At 40.0% G+C, this 21,969-nt stretch overlaps 1 protein-coding gene across 36 annotated transcripts in view; it reads left to right on the top strand.

Annotated features, from left to right (window-relative positions):
* The window catches only part of EPB41L2 (erythrocyte membrane protein band 4.1 like 2), a 281,497-nt gene that overhangs the window by 127,187 nt on the left and 132,341 nt on the right, over positions 1-21,969 (top strand). For all 36 annotated transcript variants that reach the window (XM_043542908.1, XM_037894790.2, XM_043542901.1 and 33 more), the window contains 2 exons: positions 12,201-12,688; positions 13,765-13,977. In XM_043542908.1, coding sequence (XP_043398843.1) covers positions 12,215-12,688; positions 13,765-13,977 — 687 coding nt within the window. In that variant the 5' untranslated portion in view covers positions 12,201-12,214. The remainder of the gene's footprint in view (positions 1-12,200; positions 12,689-13,764; positions 13,978-21,969) is intronic.

The following is a 21,969-nucleotide window of genomic DNA, read 5'->3' as shown; positions in this document are numbered from 1 at the left end:
ATCTGTGTGAGAGATGTATCAGGCCCTTCAAGTATTGGTGGTTAAAGTAGATATTTTCACAAAGTGTGTGAATTCCTGATTGGCTCTTCCAAGGAGGATTTTACTTTTGGAACTGTCAAAATATAAATGTTTTCTGTATGGATCTGTGGTGAAATCTACAACTGTTACTCCTCGTGGAGTTCTGCGCCAAAAAATTGTGCGCACAATATTTTAAAATTCTGCATATTTTATTTGTCAAAATAACACCATATAATCACACCCATTTCAATTATTTTTGGTCATTTTATTTCAAAATACCTGTCAAAGTATGTCTTTAACAATATAGCCAACAAAAAAGAGTCAGGAAATGTTTTTTGACAGATTCCTTACTAGGCATGTTAATACAGAACTCTGAGTAATTTATTTAAACTACAATACAGAACCGTATTTCCCACACCCTTCAGAAGCAGTGCAAAGGCTTTGGGGAGTCGGGGGTAACAGAGGAGCTGAGGGAGAGAGAAGTAAATTGCTTGGAAGGAGCCTGGGTGTGAACTTGGAGGGTTGTTGGGTATGGGATGGGAAAAGTATAGAACAGGTTTTTTTGGGGAGGGGGGGCGGGAAGGGATTGTTAGGGAGCTTCCCCCATGCAGACCCTGTCTGACCCCTAGCCTCTTCCATTCAGTCAGGCACATCCGCCCCTGTTCCTGTGTGTGTCTGTGCCCCCACCCAGCCACTCCCTTGTCCCCATGTGTGTCTGCACCTCCCTCCCCCTGTGGCCTTGTGCCTCCAGTCCCATTCAGCCCCTGCCCCAGTCTGTCCTCCCCCACTATACCTTATGAGGCCCTGTCTAACCCCCCAGTACCCCATGCTGTCTGTCTCCCCATAGCCCCGGTCTCCTGACCTGGCCTGACAAGCTCTGCAAAGAAGTCAGCTCTCTCTCTTCCCCTGCTGGCCCTGAGCTGCAGCTTTGTTCTATCGCCACAGCACCCTCTGGTGAGCAAAACGCAGTACTGCAGCAACATTGCAGCAGCAGCTTTTTTCTGCGCAAAAAATTAGAAATCCGTGGGGCTCATTAATTATGCGCGCGTGTACAGTAGCACACAGTTCTCCCAGGAGTAAATTGTATTGTTAGCAGATGGTCTGCACAAAAGAAGGGTAAAGTGCAAAAAGCCAGTTTTCTGCTTCTAAATAAATTGTTTTTAATTTGGTAATGAAAGAAGAAATAATAGAAAATGCTTCATTTCTTCCACTATAAAAAGATAGACTGAGAGTGCTCACAAATGAGCACTGAAAACCTAAAGTGCCTTTGACCATGTTTCAATTACTGTGATTCTGGTCAGTGATCAAACATAAAAAAAAGTACATTTAAAAGCAAAACGGTATACAAAATGTCTTTCAAAGTAAGAGTATTTTTTATTGATCAGTCTCTAGTACTATCTCATGCTGTTCACAATTTCTCATTTAAACCATTGAACTAGAATAGCATTTTGTAAACTAATGGTAGTTTCAATTAATCCTTCACCGGGAAACTGATTTAATTTAAAACAAAACAAAACAACCTAAAGTCACCTGCCCCCTTTTATTCTCTTGCCTAACAAATGCTTAGATTCATTTCGTGCCTGCTCTTCAAAGACTATCTTCATGTACCTTGTGCCTCTGGAGACAAATGACTGATTCTGCTATCCATTTGAAATTGCATGATCACACAGTAGACAAAAGAATTTTAATAATATATTGCACAGCTTGTTTAAAAATAAACCTTCGGTTGCTTTTGTTTGGCTTATTTGCTTTAGGAAAATACAACTTGATTTTTACCCAGTACAGAAGTCACTAGTTTCCTGTTATCTTAATTCCTAATAGCTACTAAAGATTCTTGATCATTCTTAGTCTTATGTTCTCAAATACATGTTTCCAAGAACTGGCTATTATGTTTTATTACTATTATTGTATTAGTGTAGTGCCTAGGAGCCACAGTCCTGGATTAGGACCCCATTGTGCTCAGCGATGTACAAAACAAAGATACGTACCTTAAAGAGCTTACAATCTAAATAAAAGTAGTAATTCTGTTTGAGTTCCTGAATAATATATAGGAATATTTGTATCAATGAAACTTCAATTAAATTTGTCAGGACTGGTTTCTTTCAGGTTGTCATTAATGTAAGTAGGCTTCTCTTGTTGCAGAGATGAAGGCATGAAATCTGTTCTATAAGGCAATTATCTATTCCTCATGTAAGGCAGTTTCCTGTTTAAAAGTGTAATGAACAAACAGATCTCAGGCTTGCTAGGTAATCCCTTGTCACTGTCACGCCTTTTCATGCACTATTCTTGAGGCAGTATTTAGCCTTAGATGGAGTTTACCACCAGCTTTGGGCTGCATTCCCAAGCAACAAGACTTCAAGAAGACCCGGTCCCGGCGCACTGGGGGGCCGCTGCCGGCCTCACACTGTCCACAGGCTGCGTGGACCCCACCCGTTTACCTCTTAACAGTTTCCTGGCACCCCGGGACCGGGTCGTCTTGGAGTCGGGTTGCTTGGAAATGCAACCTAAAGCTGGTGGTATACTCCATCTAAGGCTAAATAATGGCATGAGACCAATAGTCAACAAGTACCGTAAGGGAAAGTTGAAAAGAACTATTCTTGAGGGTTACTGTGGGCAGGTTAGTCATACTATGAGAATTGTTTTCTCTGCAATAAACCAATACAGTGGTGACCAGAATGAACAGCACTAAGGTAACCAGAATATTAGATTTTACTGTGTTCTGTACTTAAAGGTATTAATGCCAGATGGTAATAGTTACTCATGCTTCTGTGAACAATTAAACCTGGTATGAAATTTACACATCATAAATGGTAATGAGCAAGGGAATTTTTTTAAGTAGCTGAACTTGGCTCTCAAGTAGAACAGTTAGCTGGTCATAAATACGAGTGATACAAAATATCTAATCTAATTTATTTATCTCCAGTTAGAGAAGCAATGTTCTCTTCATCCAGCTCTAGTCCTGAAGCTCTCAACTGAGTCAATCTCACATCTTTTGTTTATAATTGCATTGCCCCAGTGGAAAGGTATTGAAGGACATTACCATACATTCCTTTTTCAGATACTAATTTTTCTATAATGTATTCAAAGATTGTATTCTTTACAGTACTTTCTAATGTGGAATTCCTCTTGCTTTCCATTTGCAGTGCATTAAGATGGCTGCTTAGACTTGTGAAGCTTAAATTTGGTGATACAGATTTTCAAGGGAAGCAAGCTCTTTATCCTATTTCTACCCTCAGTGAATCAAGGGAAAGCAGTGCTGGCCCTATTTGAAATATCTAAATAAGTCCCTGAAGGAAGCTTGTCTACAGAACACCCCATTTTACCATCCTCAGACAATTCTTACATTCTGCAGTTGGCTGGCAGCCTTTTTCCTTATCCATCTTCAGTCATTATCATTTGATCTTACATATGCTTCCAGGGTGTTTCTCCAGGATCATGCTTGCAATAATGTTGGCTTTAGGGAAGAAGGAAAATCATTTCTCTTTCCAGACAATTTTTCTGATCAGGATTCTGTGTAAAAAGAAAGCTGAAGCAAAAACTCAGCGATGCAGTTACTGAAGCACCTTGGATTCAGTACAAACACAAGACACATGATACTTGGGAAGTCCATCATAGGCTTGGACTGAAGATGAATGCTGTCAGGTACAAGTTTTCATCTCAGAAAAATGTTAACAGAAGAGGGAGATGGCCATAATGAAATACAGATGTCACAAACAAACATCTGATTTTTATTGGAACCCGTTGGGAATTCTGATCTCCGACACAGGCATTTTTCGACGATTATCATTCATGTGATATCTCTTCAGTAATCCTGAGTATCCCCTCCACAGCTCACCCCTATATCATCCATTAGCGGAGCTCTAGCTCCAACTGTGTGTTCTCTAATCCCTCAATTGGTGAATGTAGAGAATCAGATTTTTATTATGAAGGAATCTTCCCCCACTGAGTTCAGGGAATGGCTACCAGAAAAAGCACAGTATCCACTAGCTGGAAACTTTGATTCATTGAGATCTCACACACAACACTACTCCTTCCATAGCTAACATACCTGTTCTGGTCATGACAACCAAGGTGTCTGGTAGGGTTTTCATAGCAGCAAGGAAGGACAACCCCTACTCCTGTCCTGGCAGAGGAAGTTCATATCTCTCTGTGCACCTCCCACCAAGAAGGAAAGGAACATGAAGACTTGCTTAATTTGCTCAGAAGTCAAATTAGCAGAGTGATTCCTGTACCCAAAAAATATCTCACTCAACATAAGTCAACTTGGTGGGCTGTTGATCTACCTCTTTGCATCTGGAAACCATAATAAAATGTCCTGCAGCCTGTGTGTGCCAGGACCCAGAATGTGAGGTGGTAATGACATCTTGCAAAGATGGAAGGGTCCCTTCTGTATGTTTTCCTACCTTTTCCGCTGTACAGAAGATAGGATGAGAGTGTGTCTTTCTGTTTGTCTTTCTGGCTGAAGAGGCTATGGTCCTCAGGCCTGATTAACCGATTGTTGGATCTTCAGTTGCCTTTACCTCCCTGAGGAGGTCTGCTATTGCAAGACCATCCATCCATCTGGGCCCACACAAGTTACAATGAATGCTTGGATTATTACTCTCATGGACCCCAAAAGAGAAGTCAACAAATAGAACTTATTGTACTGACTGGTGGAAAGTCCATTGTTTAACACGTTAAACCGGTAAAACACAGCTTTGAGGGCTTTTTATTGTGGGTGTATGACTCCTATGTATTTGTATATGTATTTATGTGGGTATTATTGACTCCTAACAAAAGAGTCAATAATAATATTATACCACAGAGACTTGACATGTTCAAGAGCAGGAAGTTTTGTCCAAATGCAACATTAAATGTTTCCTTAAGGCATCAACATTATTTCAACGCTGCAAGATCACAGATCACAACCTTGGAACCTCACTCTGCTCATTACAGCATATTCAAATTGATCCCCTGTAGAAGGCATTGTTATACTTCCTGCCCATTAGAGAGGGCCTCCCAGTGGCTGCTATTTCCAATCAGAATTAATTTATTTGACGTTTAGAACTTTCTCTAATAAGGCCCATTAATATACTTTTAATTCAGAGAGGTATTGTCATAGCATTCATTCCTTTAAGTAAACCGAAGAAATAGTCCTCCTTCACTTAAGCCTCAATCTCAGGGCAGAGTAATCATGTGTCCTGTATTGAGATTTGCTAGACTGCCATTAGTTCAAGATTTACATATAGGTTATCCAGGTTTAGTCAATGCCATTTCCTTTCTTTTGGCAGAAATCTTCTCCTCCAGACCTTCGAGCCTAAGGGAAGATGGAGGAGATATTCTAGCTCATTTTGGATGTCCCTATTTAAAGGATGATCATGCTTCCCACCCTAGTCACATTTTCTATGAAAATCTCATTGCAATAGATCTGTGGACCTTAACACATGCTTACCTGGAAACTTCTTTTCATCAAGCATAGGCCACCTGGGGACAAATGGAGCATCTAGAATAGATGGAAATTGACATCCAAGGATTTACGTTCATTTCTTTGGTGGAATTTACATTCTCTCCAATAGAAGTACTTTTTCTTCAAATTGTATTTAACACAATCTGATTTGGATTATCCTGGCTGTGGAAGTTACCTTTATCATAGGGAGTTTAGGATATGGGGCATTCCTCTGCTGCCAGTGACCGAAAGGTCTGGGTTCTGTCCGCCCCAAACTGAAAGCAGGCTGAAGTACCCATGGAAACAAATCTTTGGACCTTACTAGTTGAAAAAGAGTGACTTTTATGTTCGCATAGATACATTTTTTTTCTCTTCCTCTATATTTAGTAGAGATCTCAAAATCACTCTTGTGCATCATCTTCTGCATCTCAGCTGTATCTCTCTCATAGGATACTGCAATATCCTCTTTCTTGAGATTACCAGCTCAGATACAGGATCAAAGGAAGCACGGTGATTTCTAAACTTCTGGTGGCTGCACAGTGAACTATAGGAACCTCTTGGAAAAAGACAGACCAACCTGGCCTAGGCTGGATGACCAGGATATATTACACACGTATAATGGAGAAATTGACGTACTGTACTTGAAACGAAAATAAAAAGGTGACTGTTTTAAAGTTTGGCTTCCATTCTAGTAATGTTTGGATAAAGAATACTTCAAAACTTACAGACAAATAACTGATGTCACCACCGCATACATTTTTCCCCAAGGGCAACCATCTCCCAAGGCCCCCGTTTTAATACCTGTGTATTTAGCTGAAAGAAACAGCCCACTGTCTGATTTTTCCAGTAAGTTTATCTTCCCTAAAGTATTACTCTTCTTGTTGATTTGATTTTGTGGCTTGTTCATCTTGGGGAGGTGTGGGAGAATTGAAAAGAAAACTGGCACAATCTGGTCTAGTCCTGATCTCTGGATGGACACTAGTTTGAGGTGATTCCACCACTGAATTCCATCTGCCGCTAAGCCCCTCGGCTCTGGGTAGTGACTGAACACTGCTCCTACCTCTGGGTGTCTGAGGCGCACTCGTCGGGTGCAGATCCCATGTCTGGAGCCCCTCTTGGCATTGGAACCCTGCTGTCCAGTCCCTGGAACTGGGGCCTCGACTTTACGGAACTTCCAAGTTACTCAGATGTGTTTCCTGCAGACATGCTCACCTGACTGAGTGAGTTCTTGTTTCTCTAGTTACACCTTTCAGGGACCATGTGACAGCGAAAGCAAGAAACATGCGTGTGCACACATCTATGGAAAAACAACATAAACCTGAGCACAATTGCATCCTCGTCTAAACTCCCCCCTCTATCTGCGTCTGAGGTATGTCCGTGTTAGGTGGAGAGTGCTTTGTTTCCACTGCAGCAAGTCTCTCTTGCTGCTGCCAGCGGTCAGTCCCTGTACACAGAAGTCCTTGTGGTTATAAACATTGTTTTAGTCATGATTTCCCCAGTGTGAAAGCTCATGACCCAGTCATGCTGAGTCCATGTGCACAATATGCCTTGTTACATAGGGGGAGGAAAGGGAAAGCAGACAAAATCCCTAACAAGTCAATAGTTGTTAGAAACTGGCTGGATGACACTTTCTGTGTTAGCACTTCACAAGGTGAGGAAACACTCCCTCCTCCTTCTCATCCTCCAGCTATGTTATACATCTGAAGCAGGCTATTCATATACCGTCTTAAACTATCTTTTCATACAAGAGACAAAGTAGGATCAAATACAAAATAGAGGTTCTAGTCCACAAAGCAGAGTACAAGCATAAATGATATTCACAAAAAATGAGATTCATAAATGAATAAAATGACATAAAAATATTCCCCAAACGTCTCAAAAACACACATTTTGTTTTTGAATGTTGAATTCCCATAATAGGTAGCACAGGCATCAATCAAATCAATAAATTTATTAAATCTAAAATAAAGTGCCTTTTTGCCAAATGCCAGCGATTTTAGACACACCATAATAAAATTCAATACATTGTGATGGGCATTTTAGAATTGATTAGCTAACTTGGGAAAAATAGAGCATTCTGAGGGACAGCTCAAAATGCTGGAAGTATGAAACTTAACACTCTAAAGCAGAAGCAATTTTAAATTTTATGAAAAGTCTTATTTGAGGCTTTTGGGGAAAAGATTGGATGCTGAATAGAATATTGCTTCCTTCTTAAACTGGAAAGCTAGCTATTTGGTTACTGAACTATCTTTTTAAAATAGACTTTAGCCTTTCACCAGAAGGGATTCCTGTAGTGCCCACAATGTGCACTACAACTTGTATGGTCCATGCTCTGAGACGACGATAGCCTCCAAAAGGTTTGGTTTGTCTACACCAACGCTTTAGTTCTGGCAAGCTGGGGTATGAATCTCCTTCACACTAGCCTGCTGCAGACTAGCTGTCCATGTAGACTTTGCTCACGTACATTAATAGTTTGTTAATGAGCTTTGATTTAGTCCCCTGTCAGCCACGTCCACCTGGACAGGTAGTCCGTAGAAGGCTAGCACCCCAGCTTTGCTGTGAACTAAATGTTTGTATAGACATACCCCTTATAATGATAGGGAGGAGGATGCAGTTTATATAGATATACAAATATTGTTTTAGGGTGGTGGATGGAACAATAAATATGTGAAAATGTGCTCTCAAATAGAAGATGCCACTTTGAAGTTCACTTAATTTTTTTCATAAGGCTAGATTACCATTTCCTAGCTAATCAGTTTCAATTGGCACTGCGCAGTTAACACTGAAACTTACAATCTGATTATACTATACTTACAAAAGAATGCCTAATAGATCAGTTTTCTTTGGCAAGCAGATATTTGTGGATTGTTTCCCAGAAAAGCTAATTTCTAGCTCTGGTAGCAGTGTTGGGATGGATATGTGCATGCGAGAGAAATAAAACAGTAATTTGGTAGTGCTAATAAGTAGAAAGTAGAAATAAATAGCAAAATGTAATTTGACAAGTAGCAACATAAGTAAGTATGTCCGTTTTAGGAAGTTTAAACAGACTCAAAAAATCCTTGCCATGTAAATGTCAAACAAAACAATCATTACAACAGTGAATTTTTGTTTAGAGATATACAGTAGTGTAATCATCAGACCTCTCTGCAGTGTTACCATATTACAGAGTGAACAAAATTACAATACCGATGACGTTTCTAGTTTTTTATTAAATTGAGTGAAATCTCTAATTATACATATTTCACAAAGCAGGCAGGTCTATCAGTTGTTAATAAAAAAAAAAATGAACAGGTATGCTGTTTTTTGCTGGTGAATGTACTTTTAATATTCGATATTTGGTTGCCATTTATTCAAGTATATAATTCTCAACCTATTTTTTTCTGGGTATGTAATTGGTGTGTTAATTTTTCTATAATGACCTCCCATATATATATATATATACACAGACAGACAATTTTTCTTTTACCAGTGAGAGGTAGCCTAGCAGATGAGAAATAATTCATTTCCTTTTGTGACAATTTTTCTGCTAGGAAGCCCTAGGAGGATTACTAAAAGGTTTATTTAGTCATAAATATTTAACAATTGGGGATAGTTTCCTAATTGACCAGATTCCATTGCTTCTATTAAAGTTAGTTTTCTGTATAAAACAGTTTTAGAAAGTTGAGAAACATAGTGTCTAACTTGACAGTATGGGTACCACAGGAGAGTGGGTCAGTTTAAAGTTAGTTTTGATGTCTAAATTTTTAGAAAAGATTCTTTACTGAGTAGCTGGACAGCCATATGTATTCCATAGCTCTCTGGTTCATGACTTGGGTTAAGATCGGGATTATTCGCAATGGGTGTCATTGGTGAAGGGAAAGAATTTATTTTATCTTCAGTTCTACCGCAAGGCCATAGAATAGCCTTTGCTAAAAGGAAGTGTATAATTTCTGGAGAGTGATTTTTTTTCTTAAATTAATTGGTAGCCAAGGAATGTTTACACTGCCATAGTTTTCGTGTTCCGTAAAGACCTGGGTTGGCGTGGGACAGGGTGCTCAATGTCCCCTACTGCTTTGCATGCTGGCTGGCTTGCAAGTACCATTGAATATTTGGAACAGCTAGTCCATCCCGTTCAATGGGTTTGTACAAAGTGTCTGCACTCACTCTTGGGTTTTTTTTTCTTATTCCATATAAATTCTAATGACATCCTCTGTGTTCCTGCCAGAGTTTTATCTGGGATGATTACAGAACGATTTTGAAATAAGAAAGATGTATCTTTGGCAAAATGTTCATTTTTGACTGTGGATGTTCTTTCCCAACCAAGAAATTGCATATTTCCCCCAACGCTCCAGATCTTTTTCTGTTTGCTGAAGTAGTGGTTTGATATTTAAATTGTAAAGCTCTTCTAGATTGGTTGAGATTTGAATTCCCAGATTTCTTATAGAATTTGTTGCCCATTTGTACCCAAATGTTTTCTGGAGGAATGACTTCTCAGAATCTGGCAAATTTATAGCTAGCATTTCAGATATGGCATAATTTACATTAAATCCAGGCATTTCCTGAAATCACAGATTTATTTAGAAGCTAGTTTTAGGGAAATATTTGGACAGTCCATATTTTAAATCACAAATTAAATTCTGCTTTAATCTTGAAATTAGGCAGTTATTTAAAAGCAGCATTCAGTGCCATTAGAAATCTATTAAACATGACAAAAGTTCTTTCCTTCAATTTTTATAACAACTTAAGGAAAATAACAAGTATAAACTTGAGTATTTAAATGTGAGCTTAAATCAAATCTCTGCGTTATGTGACTGTAGGACTCAAATATTATCTGTTAACATGCTTGTAACTTCTCACTTACTACAGTATCTTATTCCAGGAAGTGTCCTTTAATTATTTGGTTCTACTTTTGGTGGCGGAGGTGGATTGTAGCCCCAAACGTGCAATGCTTTGACTGATCTCCATTCTCTTGCTGCTGGTCATGCCTGGTTGCTCAGCACAATGTGTAATAATGAGTAGTTGATTTTAAACTGTGCCTTGTGTATCCGTCAAGACTCTTGGTGAAAATGAGTTATGTTAACTGTGTTAAATAAAGGCACCATATGCTGTTTTTGGATGTCCAAGCATCAGTAGTGGCAGTTTCCATTTGACAGAAAGGTTTGACCTCTTAGGTGGTTGCAGCTCTCATTTGTTATCCATATCTTTGTCACTTCAGTCTGGCTTACTGTATTCATTCCATTTGTGGTTAGACGTGAAGTCCATTTGGAAACATTAGCTACTACAGAAACTGGGAGCCCACTTGGTGGTGCTCCCTGCCAGGAATAAAATACCCCAATTTTTCCGGTTGGTTTGAGTGCAATTTAAGATGGCATGTATGACTTAAAATCGCTAAATTAATTAATGTAGAAACTACCTCTGTCCTTGCATGATTTAGTATCTGTGGAGATCAGTAGGGGCCCTGAACTAATAATCTACTGTTTTTAAACAAGAGGGGGTTGATGGCAGGCATATTTCAGTGCGGTGCCCTGTTGGTGTCAGTGGTTAGGATGAATTCTGTTGCAATCTGCTGACTTTCAGGCCATCTAGCTATTCCAATAGTTTATCCTAAACTTTTAAGAAAGGGTTGGGCAAAGATGTATGGGGATTAAAAGTATCATGTTCTGGTGCTTTGTCAACTTGTGACTCGGAGACCAGACTTGATTCAAGGTCTGTTGAAGGCATTCTGCATTAAATAGGGATACACTCCACTTTCTCTGTCTCTGAGTTCAAGTTGTTTTAGGGAATCGGAGATGGGTTTTTTGTTTTGTTTTTTTAATTCTCATCCTGCCAAATTCATGAGACAAATTTGATTTTTAGATTAAAATAAATTTACGAAAATTGTCCATTAACAGCTGATAGTATGCAGCAGTGAAACACATGGGCTTGATTGCTAGCGTTCTACATGTGTCTTCCTTTCTCTGTACCAACAACTAAATTTTATTTTTTAACAAGGAGACCATGTAGCTATTCCAATTAAAATAGCCTTTAATATTTTGATTAAAGTTAATTAGAATGCTGGGTGTGAATAGTGATGGGATTGGAAATGTACTCCCGAAAAGCACAAAAGAGGGGAGAGAACTTTTCATTTGAATAATTTCCCCCTACGCACTGTGTTTTTTATCAAGTTGGAAATGTATAAAAATGCGGTAAACACTATGGATTAAACCTTTTTCCGATTTGAAGTCAACGGTAAAACTTTCATTGACTGACTTAAATGAGGCCAGGATGTCAGTGTATGGCTGGGATTTTCAGACAAGCCCAGGAGAGTTAGGTGCCCAAATTTCCTCCTGAAATTTTGAGCTCCATTAGACTGCTTTGAAAAGCCTGCAGGAAAAGAGTGAAAGTTACATACTGAACAATTCTTACGTTTAGTCTGTCTTTAACATTAAGAGCACCCTATTGTAGCAAGTGTATTTCAGTGTTAATTCTAGGAACCATGAAGCACTCCCACCACTTTTCCAAGAGGAAAGCAGTGGTGCATTGAAGCATCATGTATCTTTTTAGCATAAGCATTTTTGAAAATTCCAGATGTCCAATATGACAGCAGATTTTGGTCTGTTGCTACTTCTATTTTTGGTTGAAGATCTTAAGTAGGATGGATTAAAACAGCTCTTTAATCCTAACAAAATTGATCTATGGTGTCTTAATTTTTAGATAATTCCTATTAATGGTGTTGAGAGCCAAAAAGTATAATGTTGAAACAATGCATAATAATAATATTTTATTGTTGGATTTCTAGCATAACCTGTGACCATGACGACTGAAGTTGGCCCAGAGACTGAAGTAAAGAAGGAATCTGAGCTGCTGGGGGCAGATGCAGTCAACGAAAAACATGAGGAAGCAATAGAGAGTCAGGAAAATCAAAAGTCTGAAAAGACACTCTCTGAAGAGGCACAAAGTACTCCTTCTTCCCCAGCACTAGCTACCCAAAGCAGCCCAAGTAGTCAGAAGAAGGAAAAAGATCCACCTGAAGGCAAGGGGATCTCTCGCTTTATCCCCCCATGGCTTAAGAAACAAAAATCCTATAACTTGGTGGAGCCCAAAGATGAAGCCAAGAAAAAACCTGTAGAGGAGAGACAGGCAGCGGAGGAGAGGGAAAGTCAACTTCCAGAGGACATGGCTCAGCCAAAGGGAAATTTGGAAGAAGCAACAATTGAGAGTCAACAGGAGACTAAAGAAGATGACAAGGAGGAGGAGAAGCATTCTGTGAGCAGTGCTGACACACAGGTGTGGAAAGATAATAAATTAATGAAAATATTAACGGCTAGTCAGTGAACCAGATTTATTGCTACTGTAACTCCTCTGAATTCCATGTCATGTATTGAAATTATACCAGGGATTAATATGGCTCATTGTTTGTACTTTTGTGCAGTTTTTCTGCTTGGGCTGACTTTAGTGACGTGCTACTGAGGGTATGTCTACATAGCCACCCAAAAAAAAAAGGCCAGGCAGCAAGTCTGAGCCCCGTTCGTCAGACATGGATTTGCACTATGATGTTCTGGCTCAGGCTAGAGCCCAAGCTTCAGCCTGAGCCAGGATGTGCACATACAGCTATTTTTAGCACTGTAATACAAATCCTGTGAGCCCAAGTCTGTTGAACTGGGCTCTGAAACTCGCTGCTGTGGGTTTTGTTTTTTGTTTTTTCTGTGTAGACATAACCTTAGTGACTGAAGCAATCCATTTATTATCTGCTGTAGTTATTTTTGAGTCCTGAGGATCTCAGTTATTTTATTCCACGCTTTACTCTTCCATTCTCTCAGACTATGCATTATGGATACTGTCTTTATTTCTTGCTGCCTGGAGGTTGGTGTTGAGATTCTGGTGGCTATGGTGTTGAAATGTGAGGCACTATGCCATACATGTGCCTCTCCTCTGTAGTGCTCCAAAGTCTTGCCTTCAGAAGTCAGATGTCAGTCCTTAAATACAAACCTGTCTCTCTTATGGCTTGAGTTTTTCTTAAATGTTGTCTTGTTCAATGCAATTTCTCATTATATTTTGGGTTGCTTTTAAGAAAAAAGTGTAACTTTTATTTTGATTTCTATAGGGAGACTGGTTGCCTCTGCTAGAATTTTAACCGCAAGATACTGGCCTTTAGGATAGAAAAACTGTTTTTCAGTAACTTTGAGAAAAGGGGAAACCTTAAACACTATATATTATGCATCCAAACACCACCAGCTGGGAGCACAACCTTAATGGATAGTTATAAGAATAATTAATTATTGATGTACAGAAAAGAAGAATTTTCTTTCAACTTCATCCTGAAAGGGTTGGACTTGTTGTATTAAACTACATCTTTCTTACAGCCTGCTAAAGAAGACAGTAAAGAGATTGAAGTAGAGAAAGTTGCCAATGAGCAAGAAGAAAAACAAAAAGTAGAAGAAAAGAGGGAAACCAAAGAGGTACAGACAGCCGAAATCAAAATGGAGAAAGCGCCTCAGAAAGCTCCCAAGAAGATTAAAACTGTGCCATGCAAAGTGATGCTCCTGGATGGCACCGAATACAGCTGTGACCTAGAGGTAAGGCAGCAAGCCTTATATAAAGAGATCTTTCTCTGTAGAAAGACATTAATGAGTACAGTATGCTTTCACTGCAGTGTGAATTAACGAATGCATGTTTGTTTTTGATAAATGGAATGAGTTCATTACGTTGTCACATTCACATTGCTGTAGTTAAGAGTGAGTTAATATTTCCATTTTAAAACCCTATCGTTAAGACTTCTCAGTTAAGCCATAAAAAGGTACTCTGAGCAGCAATTTCACAAAAACGATACAAATTCAGCAACAACAAAAAAATTCTGTGGGTAAATTGATGGTCTTTTGGTAACTGAACCTGCCTCCTCCCCAAAAGAGTAAAGATTTCCCTCAAGGCACTGTCTTTTGTTTTTTGTACTTAAAACAGTATTTTATTTTAAAATAAGTGTTTAACTACAAACTAGAAAGTTGGGCTTAATTTGATTTTTAGAATTATTTCATAGGTGTAATGAAGAACTCTAGACAGTGCGTTAACTGATTTAACTGTGTGATTTAATGCAGATCTCTACTGATTTAATTTACATATTTGTGCCAAATCTTAATCCTCCCTGTAGTCTCATGCTTTATTTTTTCACATCTTAAATCTTTGTTTAGATTTTCTAAAAATTTTGTGCTTATTTCCGTATTTAAAATTGGCCTTAAGAAACTGACAAAAGCAGGAAATGCTAAGGTGAAAAAGGAAAGGTAGATTCTCATTTTTCTAATACTTGAGCATTCTTTTACATATTTACTGCCAGGCTGAGTAAAAATGGTGTCTACATTAAATACAGCAGAAATAAATTTAGATTTTCAGTTGTAGTTAAATGTACATTTAAATTTTTTCTTTTAGTTAATGTAATGTAAATGGGATTGTGGCCTTGAGGAATTACATTCTTAATAAAAGTCAGACCACAGTGGGAATTGAATAAACAGCTTTACACCACAAGCTTACAGGACTTTAAACCTGAGGGAGATAGGACTGGGTATGTGCTTACTGTGTTTATTTTTTTATTTTTTTGTTCACAGGCTGCTTTATATTTTGAAATGGTAAATGTTAAAATGTTTCTAGTCCTTATGCAATCTCTTAATGCATTTCTCAGCTTATCCTCTTTCCACAAAACTCAGTTATTAGCTCTGTTTACCTCAAGAGAAGTTAATATAGGTTAGGTATGGAAAATGCTATGTGTATACATGTTTCAGAAAAGTGCACAACTGATCTTCGAGTGATTTTTCACACGTCCATTGCACTGTAGGTGTGCGTGCATTCCAGTGTACAGTTGTCAGTTTGCCCCTTAGTGGTACCAATCGTGGCAGCACGAGCCCTCTCTGCTGCCTCATGCAGGTATAAAAGGTGGAGCTGCCCCTAACCTCCCACTCAGTTTCTTCCCTAGCGCCCTCCACCCCGTCTGTGGCCCCTTCCGCCCGAGGCCCCACGCCGTCCCTGGCCAAACCAGAAGCTGGAGTGGGCCGGCAGCCATGGACTCTCTACTTGCTGGGTGGCGGGGAGACCCCTGGTAAAAAGTGGATGGACCAGGCCTGTCCACTTCCAAAAGTGGGAGGGCCATGGCCCCTGGCCTCCCAGTTCTGGTGCCCTTGGTTGAGAGCTATTGATTTATCCTGCATGGCATTCCTTCCACATGTTGGAAAAGAGGCATGTTGGTGCTGACTGACAATCCAATGGCCATGTTTTATGTAAACAAACAGGGTGGGAGCTGTCCTCATTAGCCTGCTGGGAAACAATTCTGTTTTGAGACTTCATCAGCAACTTCTGAAAGCGGCCTGCCTCCCAAGTCTCAGAATATGCTGGCCAATTACCTAAGCAGGTTGTTAATCATGATGAGTGGTTCCTCAGCCCAGACATGGCCCAGACCATTTGAGGGGAGCTCCTCAAATGATATGTTTGCAGGAAAGACAACAGGAAATGTCATCAGTTTTGCTCCCAGGCAGGCCACGTTCCGGGTTCACTAATGGACGCTTTCCTGCTGCTGTGGTCAGTGTCTCTCCTGTATGCTTTTCCCCATATATCTCTTCTGCCCAGAGTTCTATGCAAGGTCAAGCAGGACAAGGCCCATGTTATACTGATTGCCCTGGCATGGCCTGGTCAGTGCTGGTTTTCAGAGCTCTAAGACCTATCAATCAGTCTCCCTCAGTCACACTCGCTTCATGCCACCTCCCCCCATCCCCCGCAATCTTCAGGCTTTTCACCTGAAGTCTTCATGGTTAACATTGGTGGAGGAGTCCTGCTCTAGGGAAGCTCAGGATGTGCTGCTGAATAGTAGAAAACCATCAGCTAGAACTACTTATCTGGCTAAACGAAAGAGGTTTTTCCATTTGGTCCTAACTGAAAGGGGTTTCCCCAGTCCTCACTTCTATTCAGTGTGTGCTGAATAATCTTCTGTCCCTGAGACATCAAGGATTGGCAATTAGCTCAATCAGAGTACATTTAGCAGCTATATTGGTGTTCCATCTACCTATTGATAATGGCTCTTTTTTCCAAACCCAATGTCTATTTCTGCACATACAGAACCCTATTTCCCCCCTCTCTCTCCACCCGCCGCAGCCTGAATCTTGTCTTAACAAATGCCACCCCGATGCCACCCCTGCTCCCCCCCACCCCACTTGAGCCTCTAGCGACCTGCTGTTTGTTGCACCTTTCAATGAAGGTAGCATTTTTAGTAGCCATCAGCCAGGAGATTGGGGGAGTTGAGTGCACTAGTATCAGACCCTCTGTAAACAGTTTTGTATACAAAGTCTTCTTTCGTCATCACCCAAAGTTCCTTACAGTAGGTGGATAACACTTTATATTAACCAAGCAATTTTCTTACCAACCTTCTTTCCAAAGCCTCGTGGTAATAATGGTTAGGAGAGACTTCACACTCCGGACGTTAAAAGAGCTTTAGAGTTTTATCTGGAACAGACTAAATCTTTCAGGTTTTCTACTCAATTGTCCACAAATACAATGAACAGAATGAGAGGAAGTCCTTTTCCACTCAAAGGATATCATTTTTAAGATCTAGTTGTATTTGCCTATGTTACCAGTTGGCTAATGTGAAGCCACCAGATAGAGGGTCATCATGTCACATGTTTGCCTCTCACTATGCGCTTGCTGTCTCGCTCTCGCGCTCGCTCAACAGTCTAGAGACTATGTTAAATTTGGACAAGTAGTTCAAATAAACCTCAAACCCACCTCCAGTTTGGGTTGCTTGTGAGTTACCCACTGTAAGCATCAGAGTAGCAGCCGTGTTAGTCTGTATTCACAAAAAGAAAAGGAGTACTTGTGGCACCTTAGAGACTAACAAATTTGAGCATAAACTATGCTCAAATAAATGTTAGTCTCGAAGGTGCCACAAGTACTCCTTTTCTTTCCACTGTAAGTCGTTCGAGATACTTTATACGTGTCCATTCCACAACCTCCCCTCATTTTCTGTCTTTTGGACTCTTCCGATAGGAAGGAACTTAGTGGGATCAGTGGTGGCTCCATCCTTTATGCCTGCGTGCAGGGTGCGAGGCAAGAGAGGATGCTCATGCCATCCCAACAGGTACTGCTATGGGGAAAAACTCTCCAACTGTGCACTGGAGCGTGCGTGCGCACAAACACACACACAGAGTCAGTGGGACAGACATGTGCAAAGTATCTCTACGAACAACAGTTATGGGAAGGTTAGTAACTTACTTCTGAAAGTGTTCCTAGTCCTCTTCACCAAAGCATAAGCGTAGACTATTGGGGATTGATTATTCATCATTTTAATCTATGCTGGTGTAAATCAGGAATAATTCCTTTGATGTTTGTGGACTTAAACCAATGTAAAACTTGTGTAAGAATGCAAAACTGGCATCTGAATTATGTATACAAAGCAGTTGTCCTGGCCAGATTAGTTAAACTAGTTATATTCTGCCTACATAAAATGCTTCCTGTAGCTCTGTTAGTTATTTCCCTCTTTAAACTTGAGTATTGCTAGTCCAAAATAATTACTACTTTCCATTCCAAAGTTGAATTGCCTATTTATAAACTATACAATGTGAAAGCTACACTAGGATGTTAGTCTAAGGAATTGGAAATTGAATACTTAAATTTATATTTTAAGTCCTCTTATTGTTTGGAGTCAGAAAACCTACATTCTGGTGTGACTGGTCAAGATGAAACTTAACATTTAGCTTGACTTCAACTTTTTTTTTTTTTTTCAAAACAGAATGCTAAACTTGCTATAGTCTAGCTAGACTGGGCAGTTATTTTAGATCCAGCTTCACTTGGTTGTGTTGCTGTTAGTCAGTATGTGGTATCTAATGCTCACATTCCTTGTCTGCCTTTGTTTCCTTTCCTCTCGCCCAGTTTCTTTTCTGCTTCCATGTGTTTGTGTTTTTGGTGGAATATTACAAGAGCACTGTATGCTTCAGTTGTGGTGCACCATTATCACAACATATCAGCTTTTCAGCACATTTGTTATTGTTTCCCATATAGTAAAGAAAAACAGAGTGAACAGTTTGCTAGGCTTTCAGTGCTTGCTAGCATTGGTACAGTCAGCATATCATGGAATTAGGCAAAGCAGCACTAATCACTCACTCTTTAGACAGGAAAGCATTTTGAGAAATATTGGTATTTTTAAAGCATCATTGTGTAGCTCTGGTGTTTGTAGTTAAGTGTACTATATATGGATAAGAGTCAAATCCATGGCTAGCAAAGAAGCAGTAGGGAAGTGAAAAAATGACCCAAAGATTATTTCCTGGAAAACTTCATAAAGAGAAGCAATTTTCTTAGAGGAGTGGAAAACGTTTCAAGACAGTTCGTTAGAAAAAGTAATCCCAGTTGATATTTACCCAATACAGAATTTTAGCTAAATTGACAGTGGGAGAAATGAGACACTGATAAAACATTGTGAGTATGCACCAAACCAAACAAAAGGATAGGGTCAAAGCAGCTTTCTGTTTCACGGTAGCTAGGTACTTTGTAACATAAATAGGAGAGGTTTACTCCCAGATAGGAACCACTTGCTCGGTTAAATCCAAAGCCATTCTGTCAGAATCATGGCGGATTCGTGGTCCAAGAAATGAATTCTGGACAGAAACTTGCAACATTTTTATGTGACTAAGTGTTCATCAAACATAAATTAAATCTCTTCTGCCAGTGTGATTTTTGAGCATTGAAGCCTTTTTTTTATTGTTATACAAACATTTTGAGCTAGTCAAAATCATGTCTGGGCACATTTTACAGACATTAACTATGTAAATAAAATGGTGTATGTGGTTCAGTCCCCCTTTGTCTGTTTTTAGAACCTCTACATTTTCAAGGGTCCAGTTCTGTTTGATTCATAAGAAATGCCTGCCCAGTGAGAGGTTTTACACCGTATCCTGATGTTTCAAGGGACTCGCCAGTACACTGTGCCCAGGTGCTTCAGGCAGGGGACAAGGACATAGATTTTTTTTTTTTTTTTGAAGAGCTTCCAGCTGTGGAACCACATCCACCTTCAGAATAATATGTAAGCTGTATCTTTGATCAGACATTTCATAACGCAGGTTTACTTGATCTCTTGAGGTATTAAAATCTCTAGTTTAGAAATAATATTCATTGCCAACTTTAAAATGTGTTTTGGGGGACAGGAACAGATGGTCCTTAACAGATGGAGACTAGGTGTTCTCCAGTTCAGGACCCAGCTGCAGTATCTGAAATTTCCTTCTAGAGAAAAAGAAGCTTTAACTACATTATAAAGAAGATTGTTCCCTAGAGCAGTGGTCTCCAAACTTTTTGGCTCGTGCACCCCCAAGGTGACCTGCCGCAGGCATGCCACCAAAGTAAGAAGACTGGAAGACCTGCCGCAGGTGCGCCGCCGGAGGAGAACACCAGCTGTGGACGTGCAGAGCTGCTGCCGAAGGAAAAAACTGCCAAGTGCCGTCTGGTGGCACTACTGCTGCCGCGCACCCCCTGGGATCATCTCGTGCACCCCCTGGGGTAGGCGGACCCCTGTATGGAGACCACTGCCCTAGAGAGCTGTTCTTGAAACTATCTTGTGCAACTGAAATGGATGTGCTCTTATGCTACACTCATCTAAAAGTGCTCCCACGCATTTAGCAACACTCTATTTAATGGAAAATTCATACTGTATCTCAAAGCTGAAATTATTTCTCTACAAAACCACTAGAAGACTATTGGCCTATGTCAACCATGTACTTGAACAATCTGGCATATTTACTCGGGGGGGAGGGAAATACTGTCAAAAGGTAGATTATACAAACATACTCTTTGCCAGAAGCTCGGATTGGGCAACAGGGCCTGGATCACATGACTACCTGTTCTGTTCATTCTTCTCGGGCACCTGGCATTGGCCACTGTCAGAAGACAGGATACTGGCAAGATAGACCTTTGGTCTGACCCAGTGTGACGGGTTGGATCACAGAAACCCCCTTGGGACTGCCATCTGATGTGCCAAGACTACTTCTGCCCCTGCTTTCCCTGCCAGCTTGAGACTCGAGCACCCTGTCTTGCTGAGCCAGACACTCCAGTCTGCTCCAGCACAGACCCAGGGTCTGAACCACATGCCCCAAAGCTGCTGACTTAGCTGAAAGCAACTTAAGACGTGTTCCTGCCTTTAACGCTCAGATGCCCAACTCCCAATAGGGTCCAAACCCCAAATAAATCCGTTTTACCCTGTATAAAGCTTATACAGGCTAAACTCATAAATTGTTCACCCTCTATAACACTGATAGAGAGAGATGCACAGCTGTCCCCCCAACCCCCCCCGGTACTAATACATATTCTGGGTTAATTAATAAGTAAAAAGTGATTTTATTAAATACAGAAAGTAGGATTTAAGTCATTCTAAATAGTAACAGACAGAACAAAGTGAATTACCAAGCAAAATAAAATAAAGCATGCAAGTCTAAGTCTAGTACAGTAACAAAACTGAATACAGATAAAATCTCACCCTCAGAGATGTTTCAATAAATTTCTTTCACAGGCTGGACGCCTTCCTCGTCTGGGCACAATCCTTTCACCTGGTACAGCCCTTGTTCCAGCTCAGGTGGTAGCTCAGGGATTTCTCATGATTCTCCCTTTTGTTCTGTTCCACCCACTTATATATCTTTTGCATAAGGCGGGAATCCTTTGTCCCTCTGGGTTGCCACCCCTCTTCTCAATGGAAAAGCACCAGGTTAAAGATGGATTCCAGTTCAGGTGACATGATCGCATGTCACTGTAAGACTTCATTACCCACTTGCCAGCCCACAGGTACACAGGAAGACTTACAAGTAAAACAGAGCCATTTACAGACAATTGTCCTGATTAATGGGAGCCATCAAGATTCCAAACCACCATTAATGGCCCACGCTTTGCATAACTACAATAGGACCTCAGGGTTATAGTTCATAGTTCTGGTTTCGGATACAAGAGCGATACATTTATACAAATAGGATGATCTCACACAGTAGATTATAAGCTTTGTAATGATACCTTACAAGAGACCTTTTGCGTGAAGCATATTCCAGTTACATTATATTCACACTCATTAGCATATTTTTATAAAATCATATAGAGTGCAACGTCACACCCAGTATGGCCGTTTTTATGTTCTAATTATGTGTAGCCTGATAAGGTTTTTGTTTTCTGCATCCCTCCTAACTGGGGGGGGGAAAAATCGACCACAAACACAACTACTGCTTTGATCACATTATTAGAAAGAATTGTTTCCCAAAACATTCATTAGAATCTCATACTGGATGATCTTTATGGCTCTAATAGCTGCTCCTTCTTTTGTTTCATTGCACTGCCAAATAAGTGGAAATAATACCATTATTATGAAATTCAAAATACAGAAGCAATCAATGTGAAGATAAAGCTGTACAAAGACTACTCCTTTTAAAAATAGCTACTAAGCTTTTTTTGTCTTTAATTGGAATATAATTTTGAATTTAGCTTTTTTAATGACTTTGTGCTTTCTGCAGCAATAGGTTCACTGAATCTATCAATATTTGCTGGAAATCCTGGCGCTTGGTTGCACATAAATACTT

The sequence above is a fragment of the Chelonia mydas genome, chromosome 3, assembly GCF_015237465.2.
Source record: "Chelonia mydas isolate rCheMyd1 chromosome 3, rCheMyd1.pri.v2, whole genome shotgun sequence".
Lineage (NCBI taxonomy): Eukaryota > Metazoa > Chordata > Testudines > Cheloniidae > Chelonia > Chelonia mydas.
This window is presented reverse-complemented; position numbering and strand designations above follow the sequence as displayed.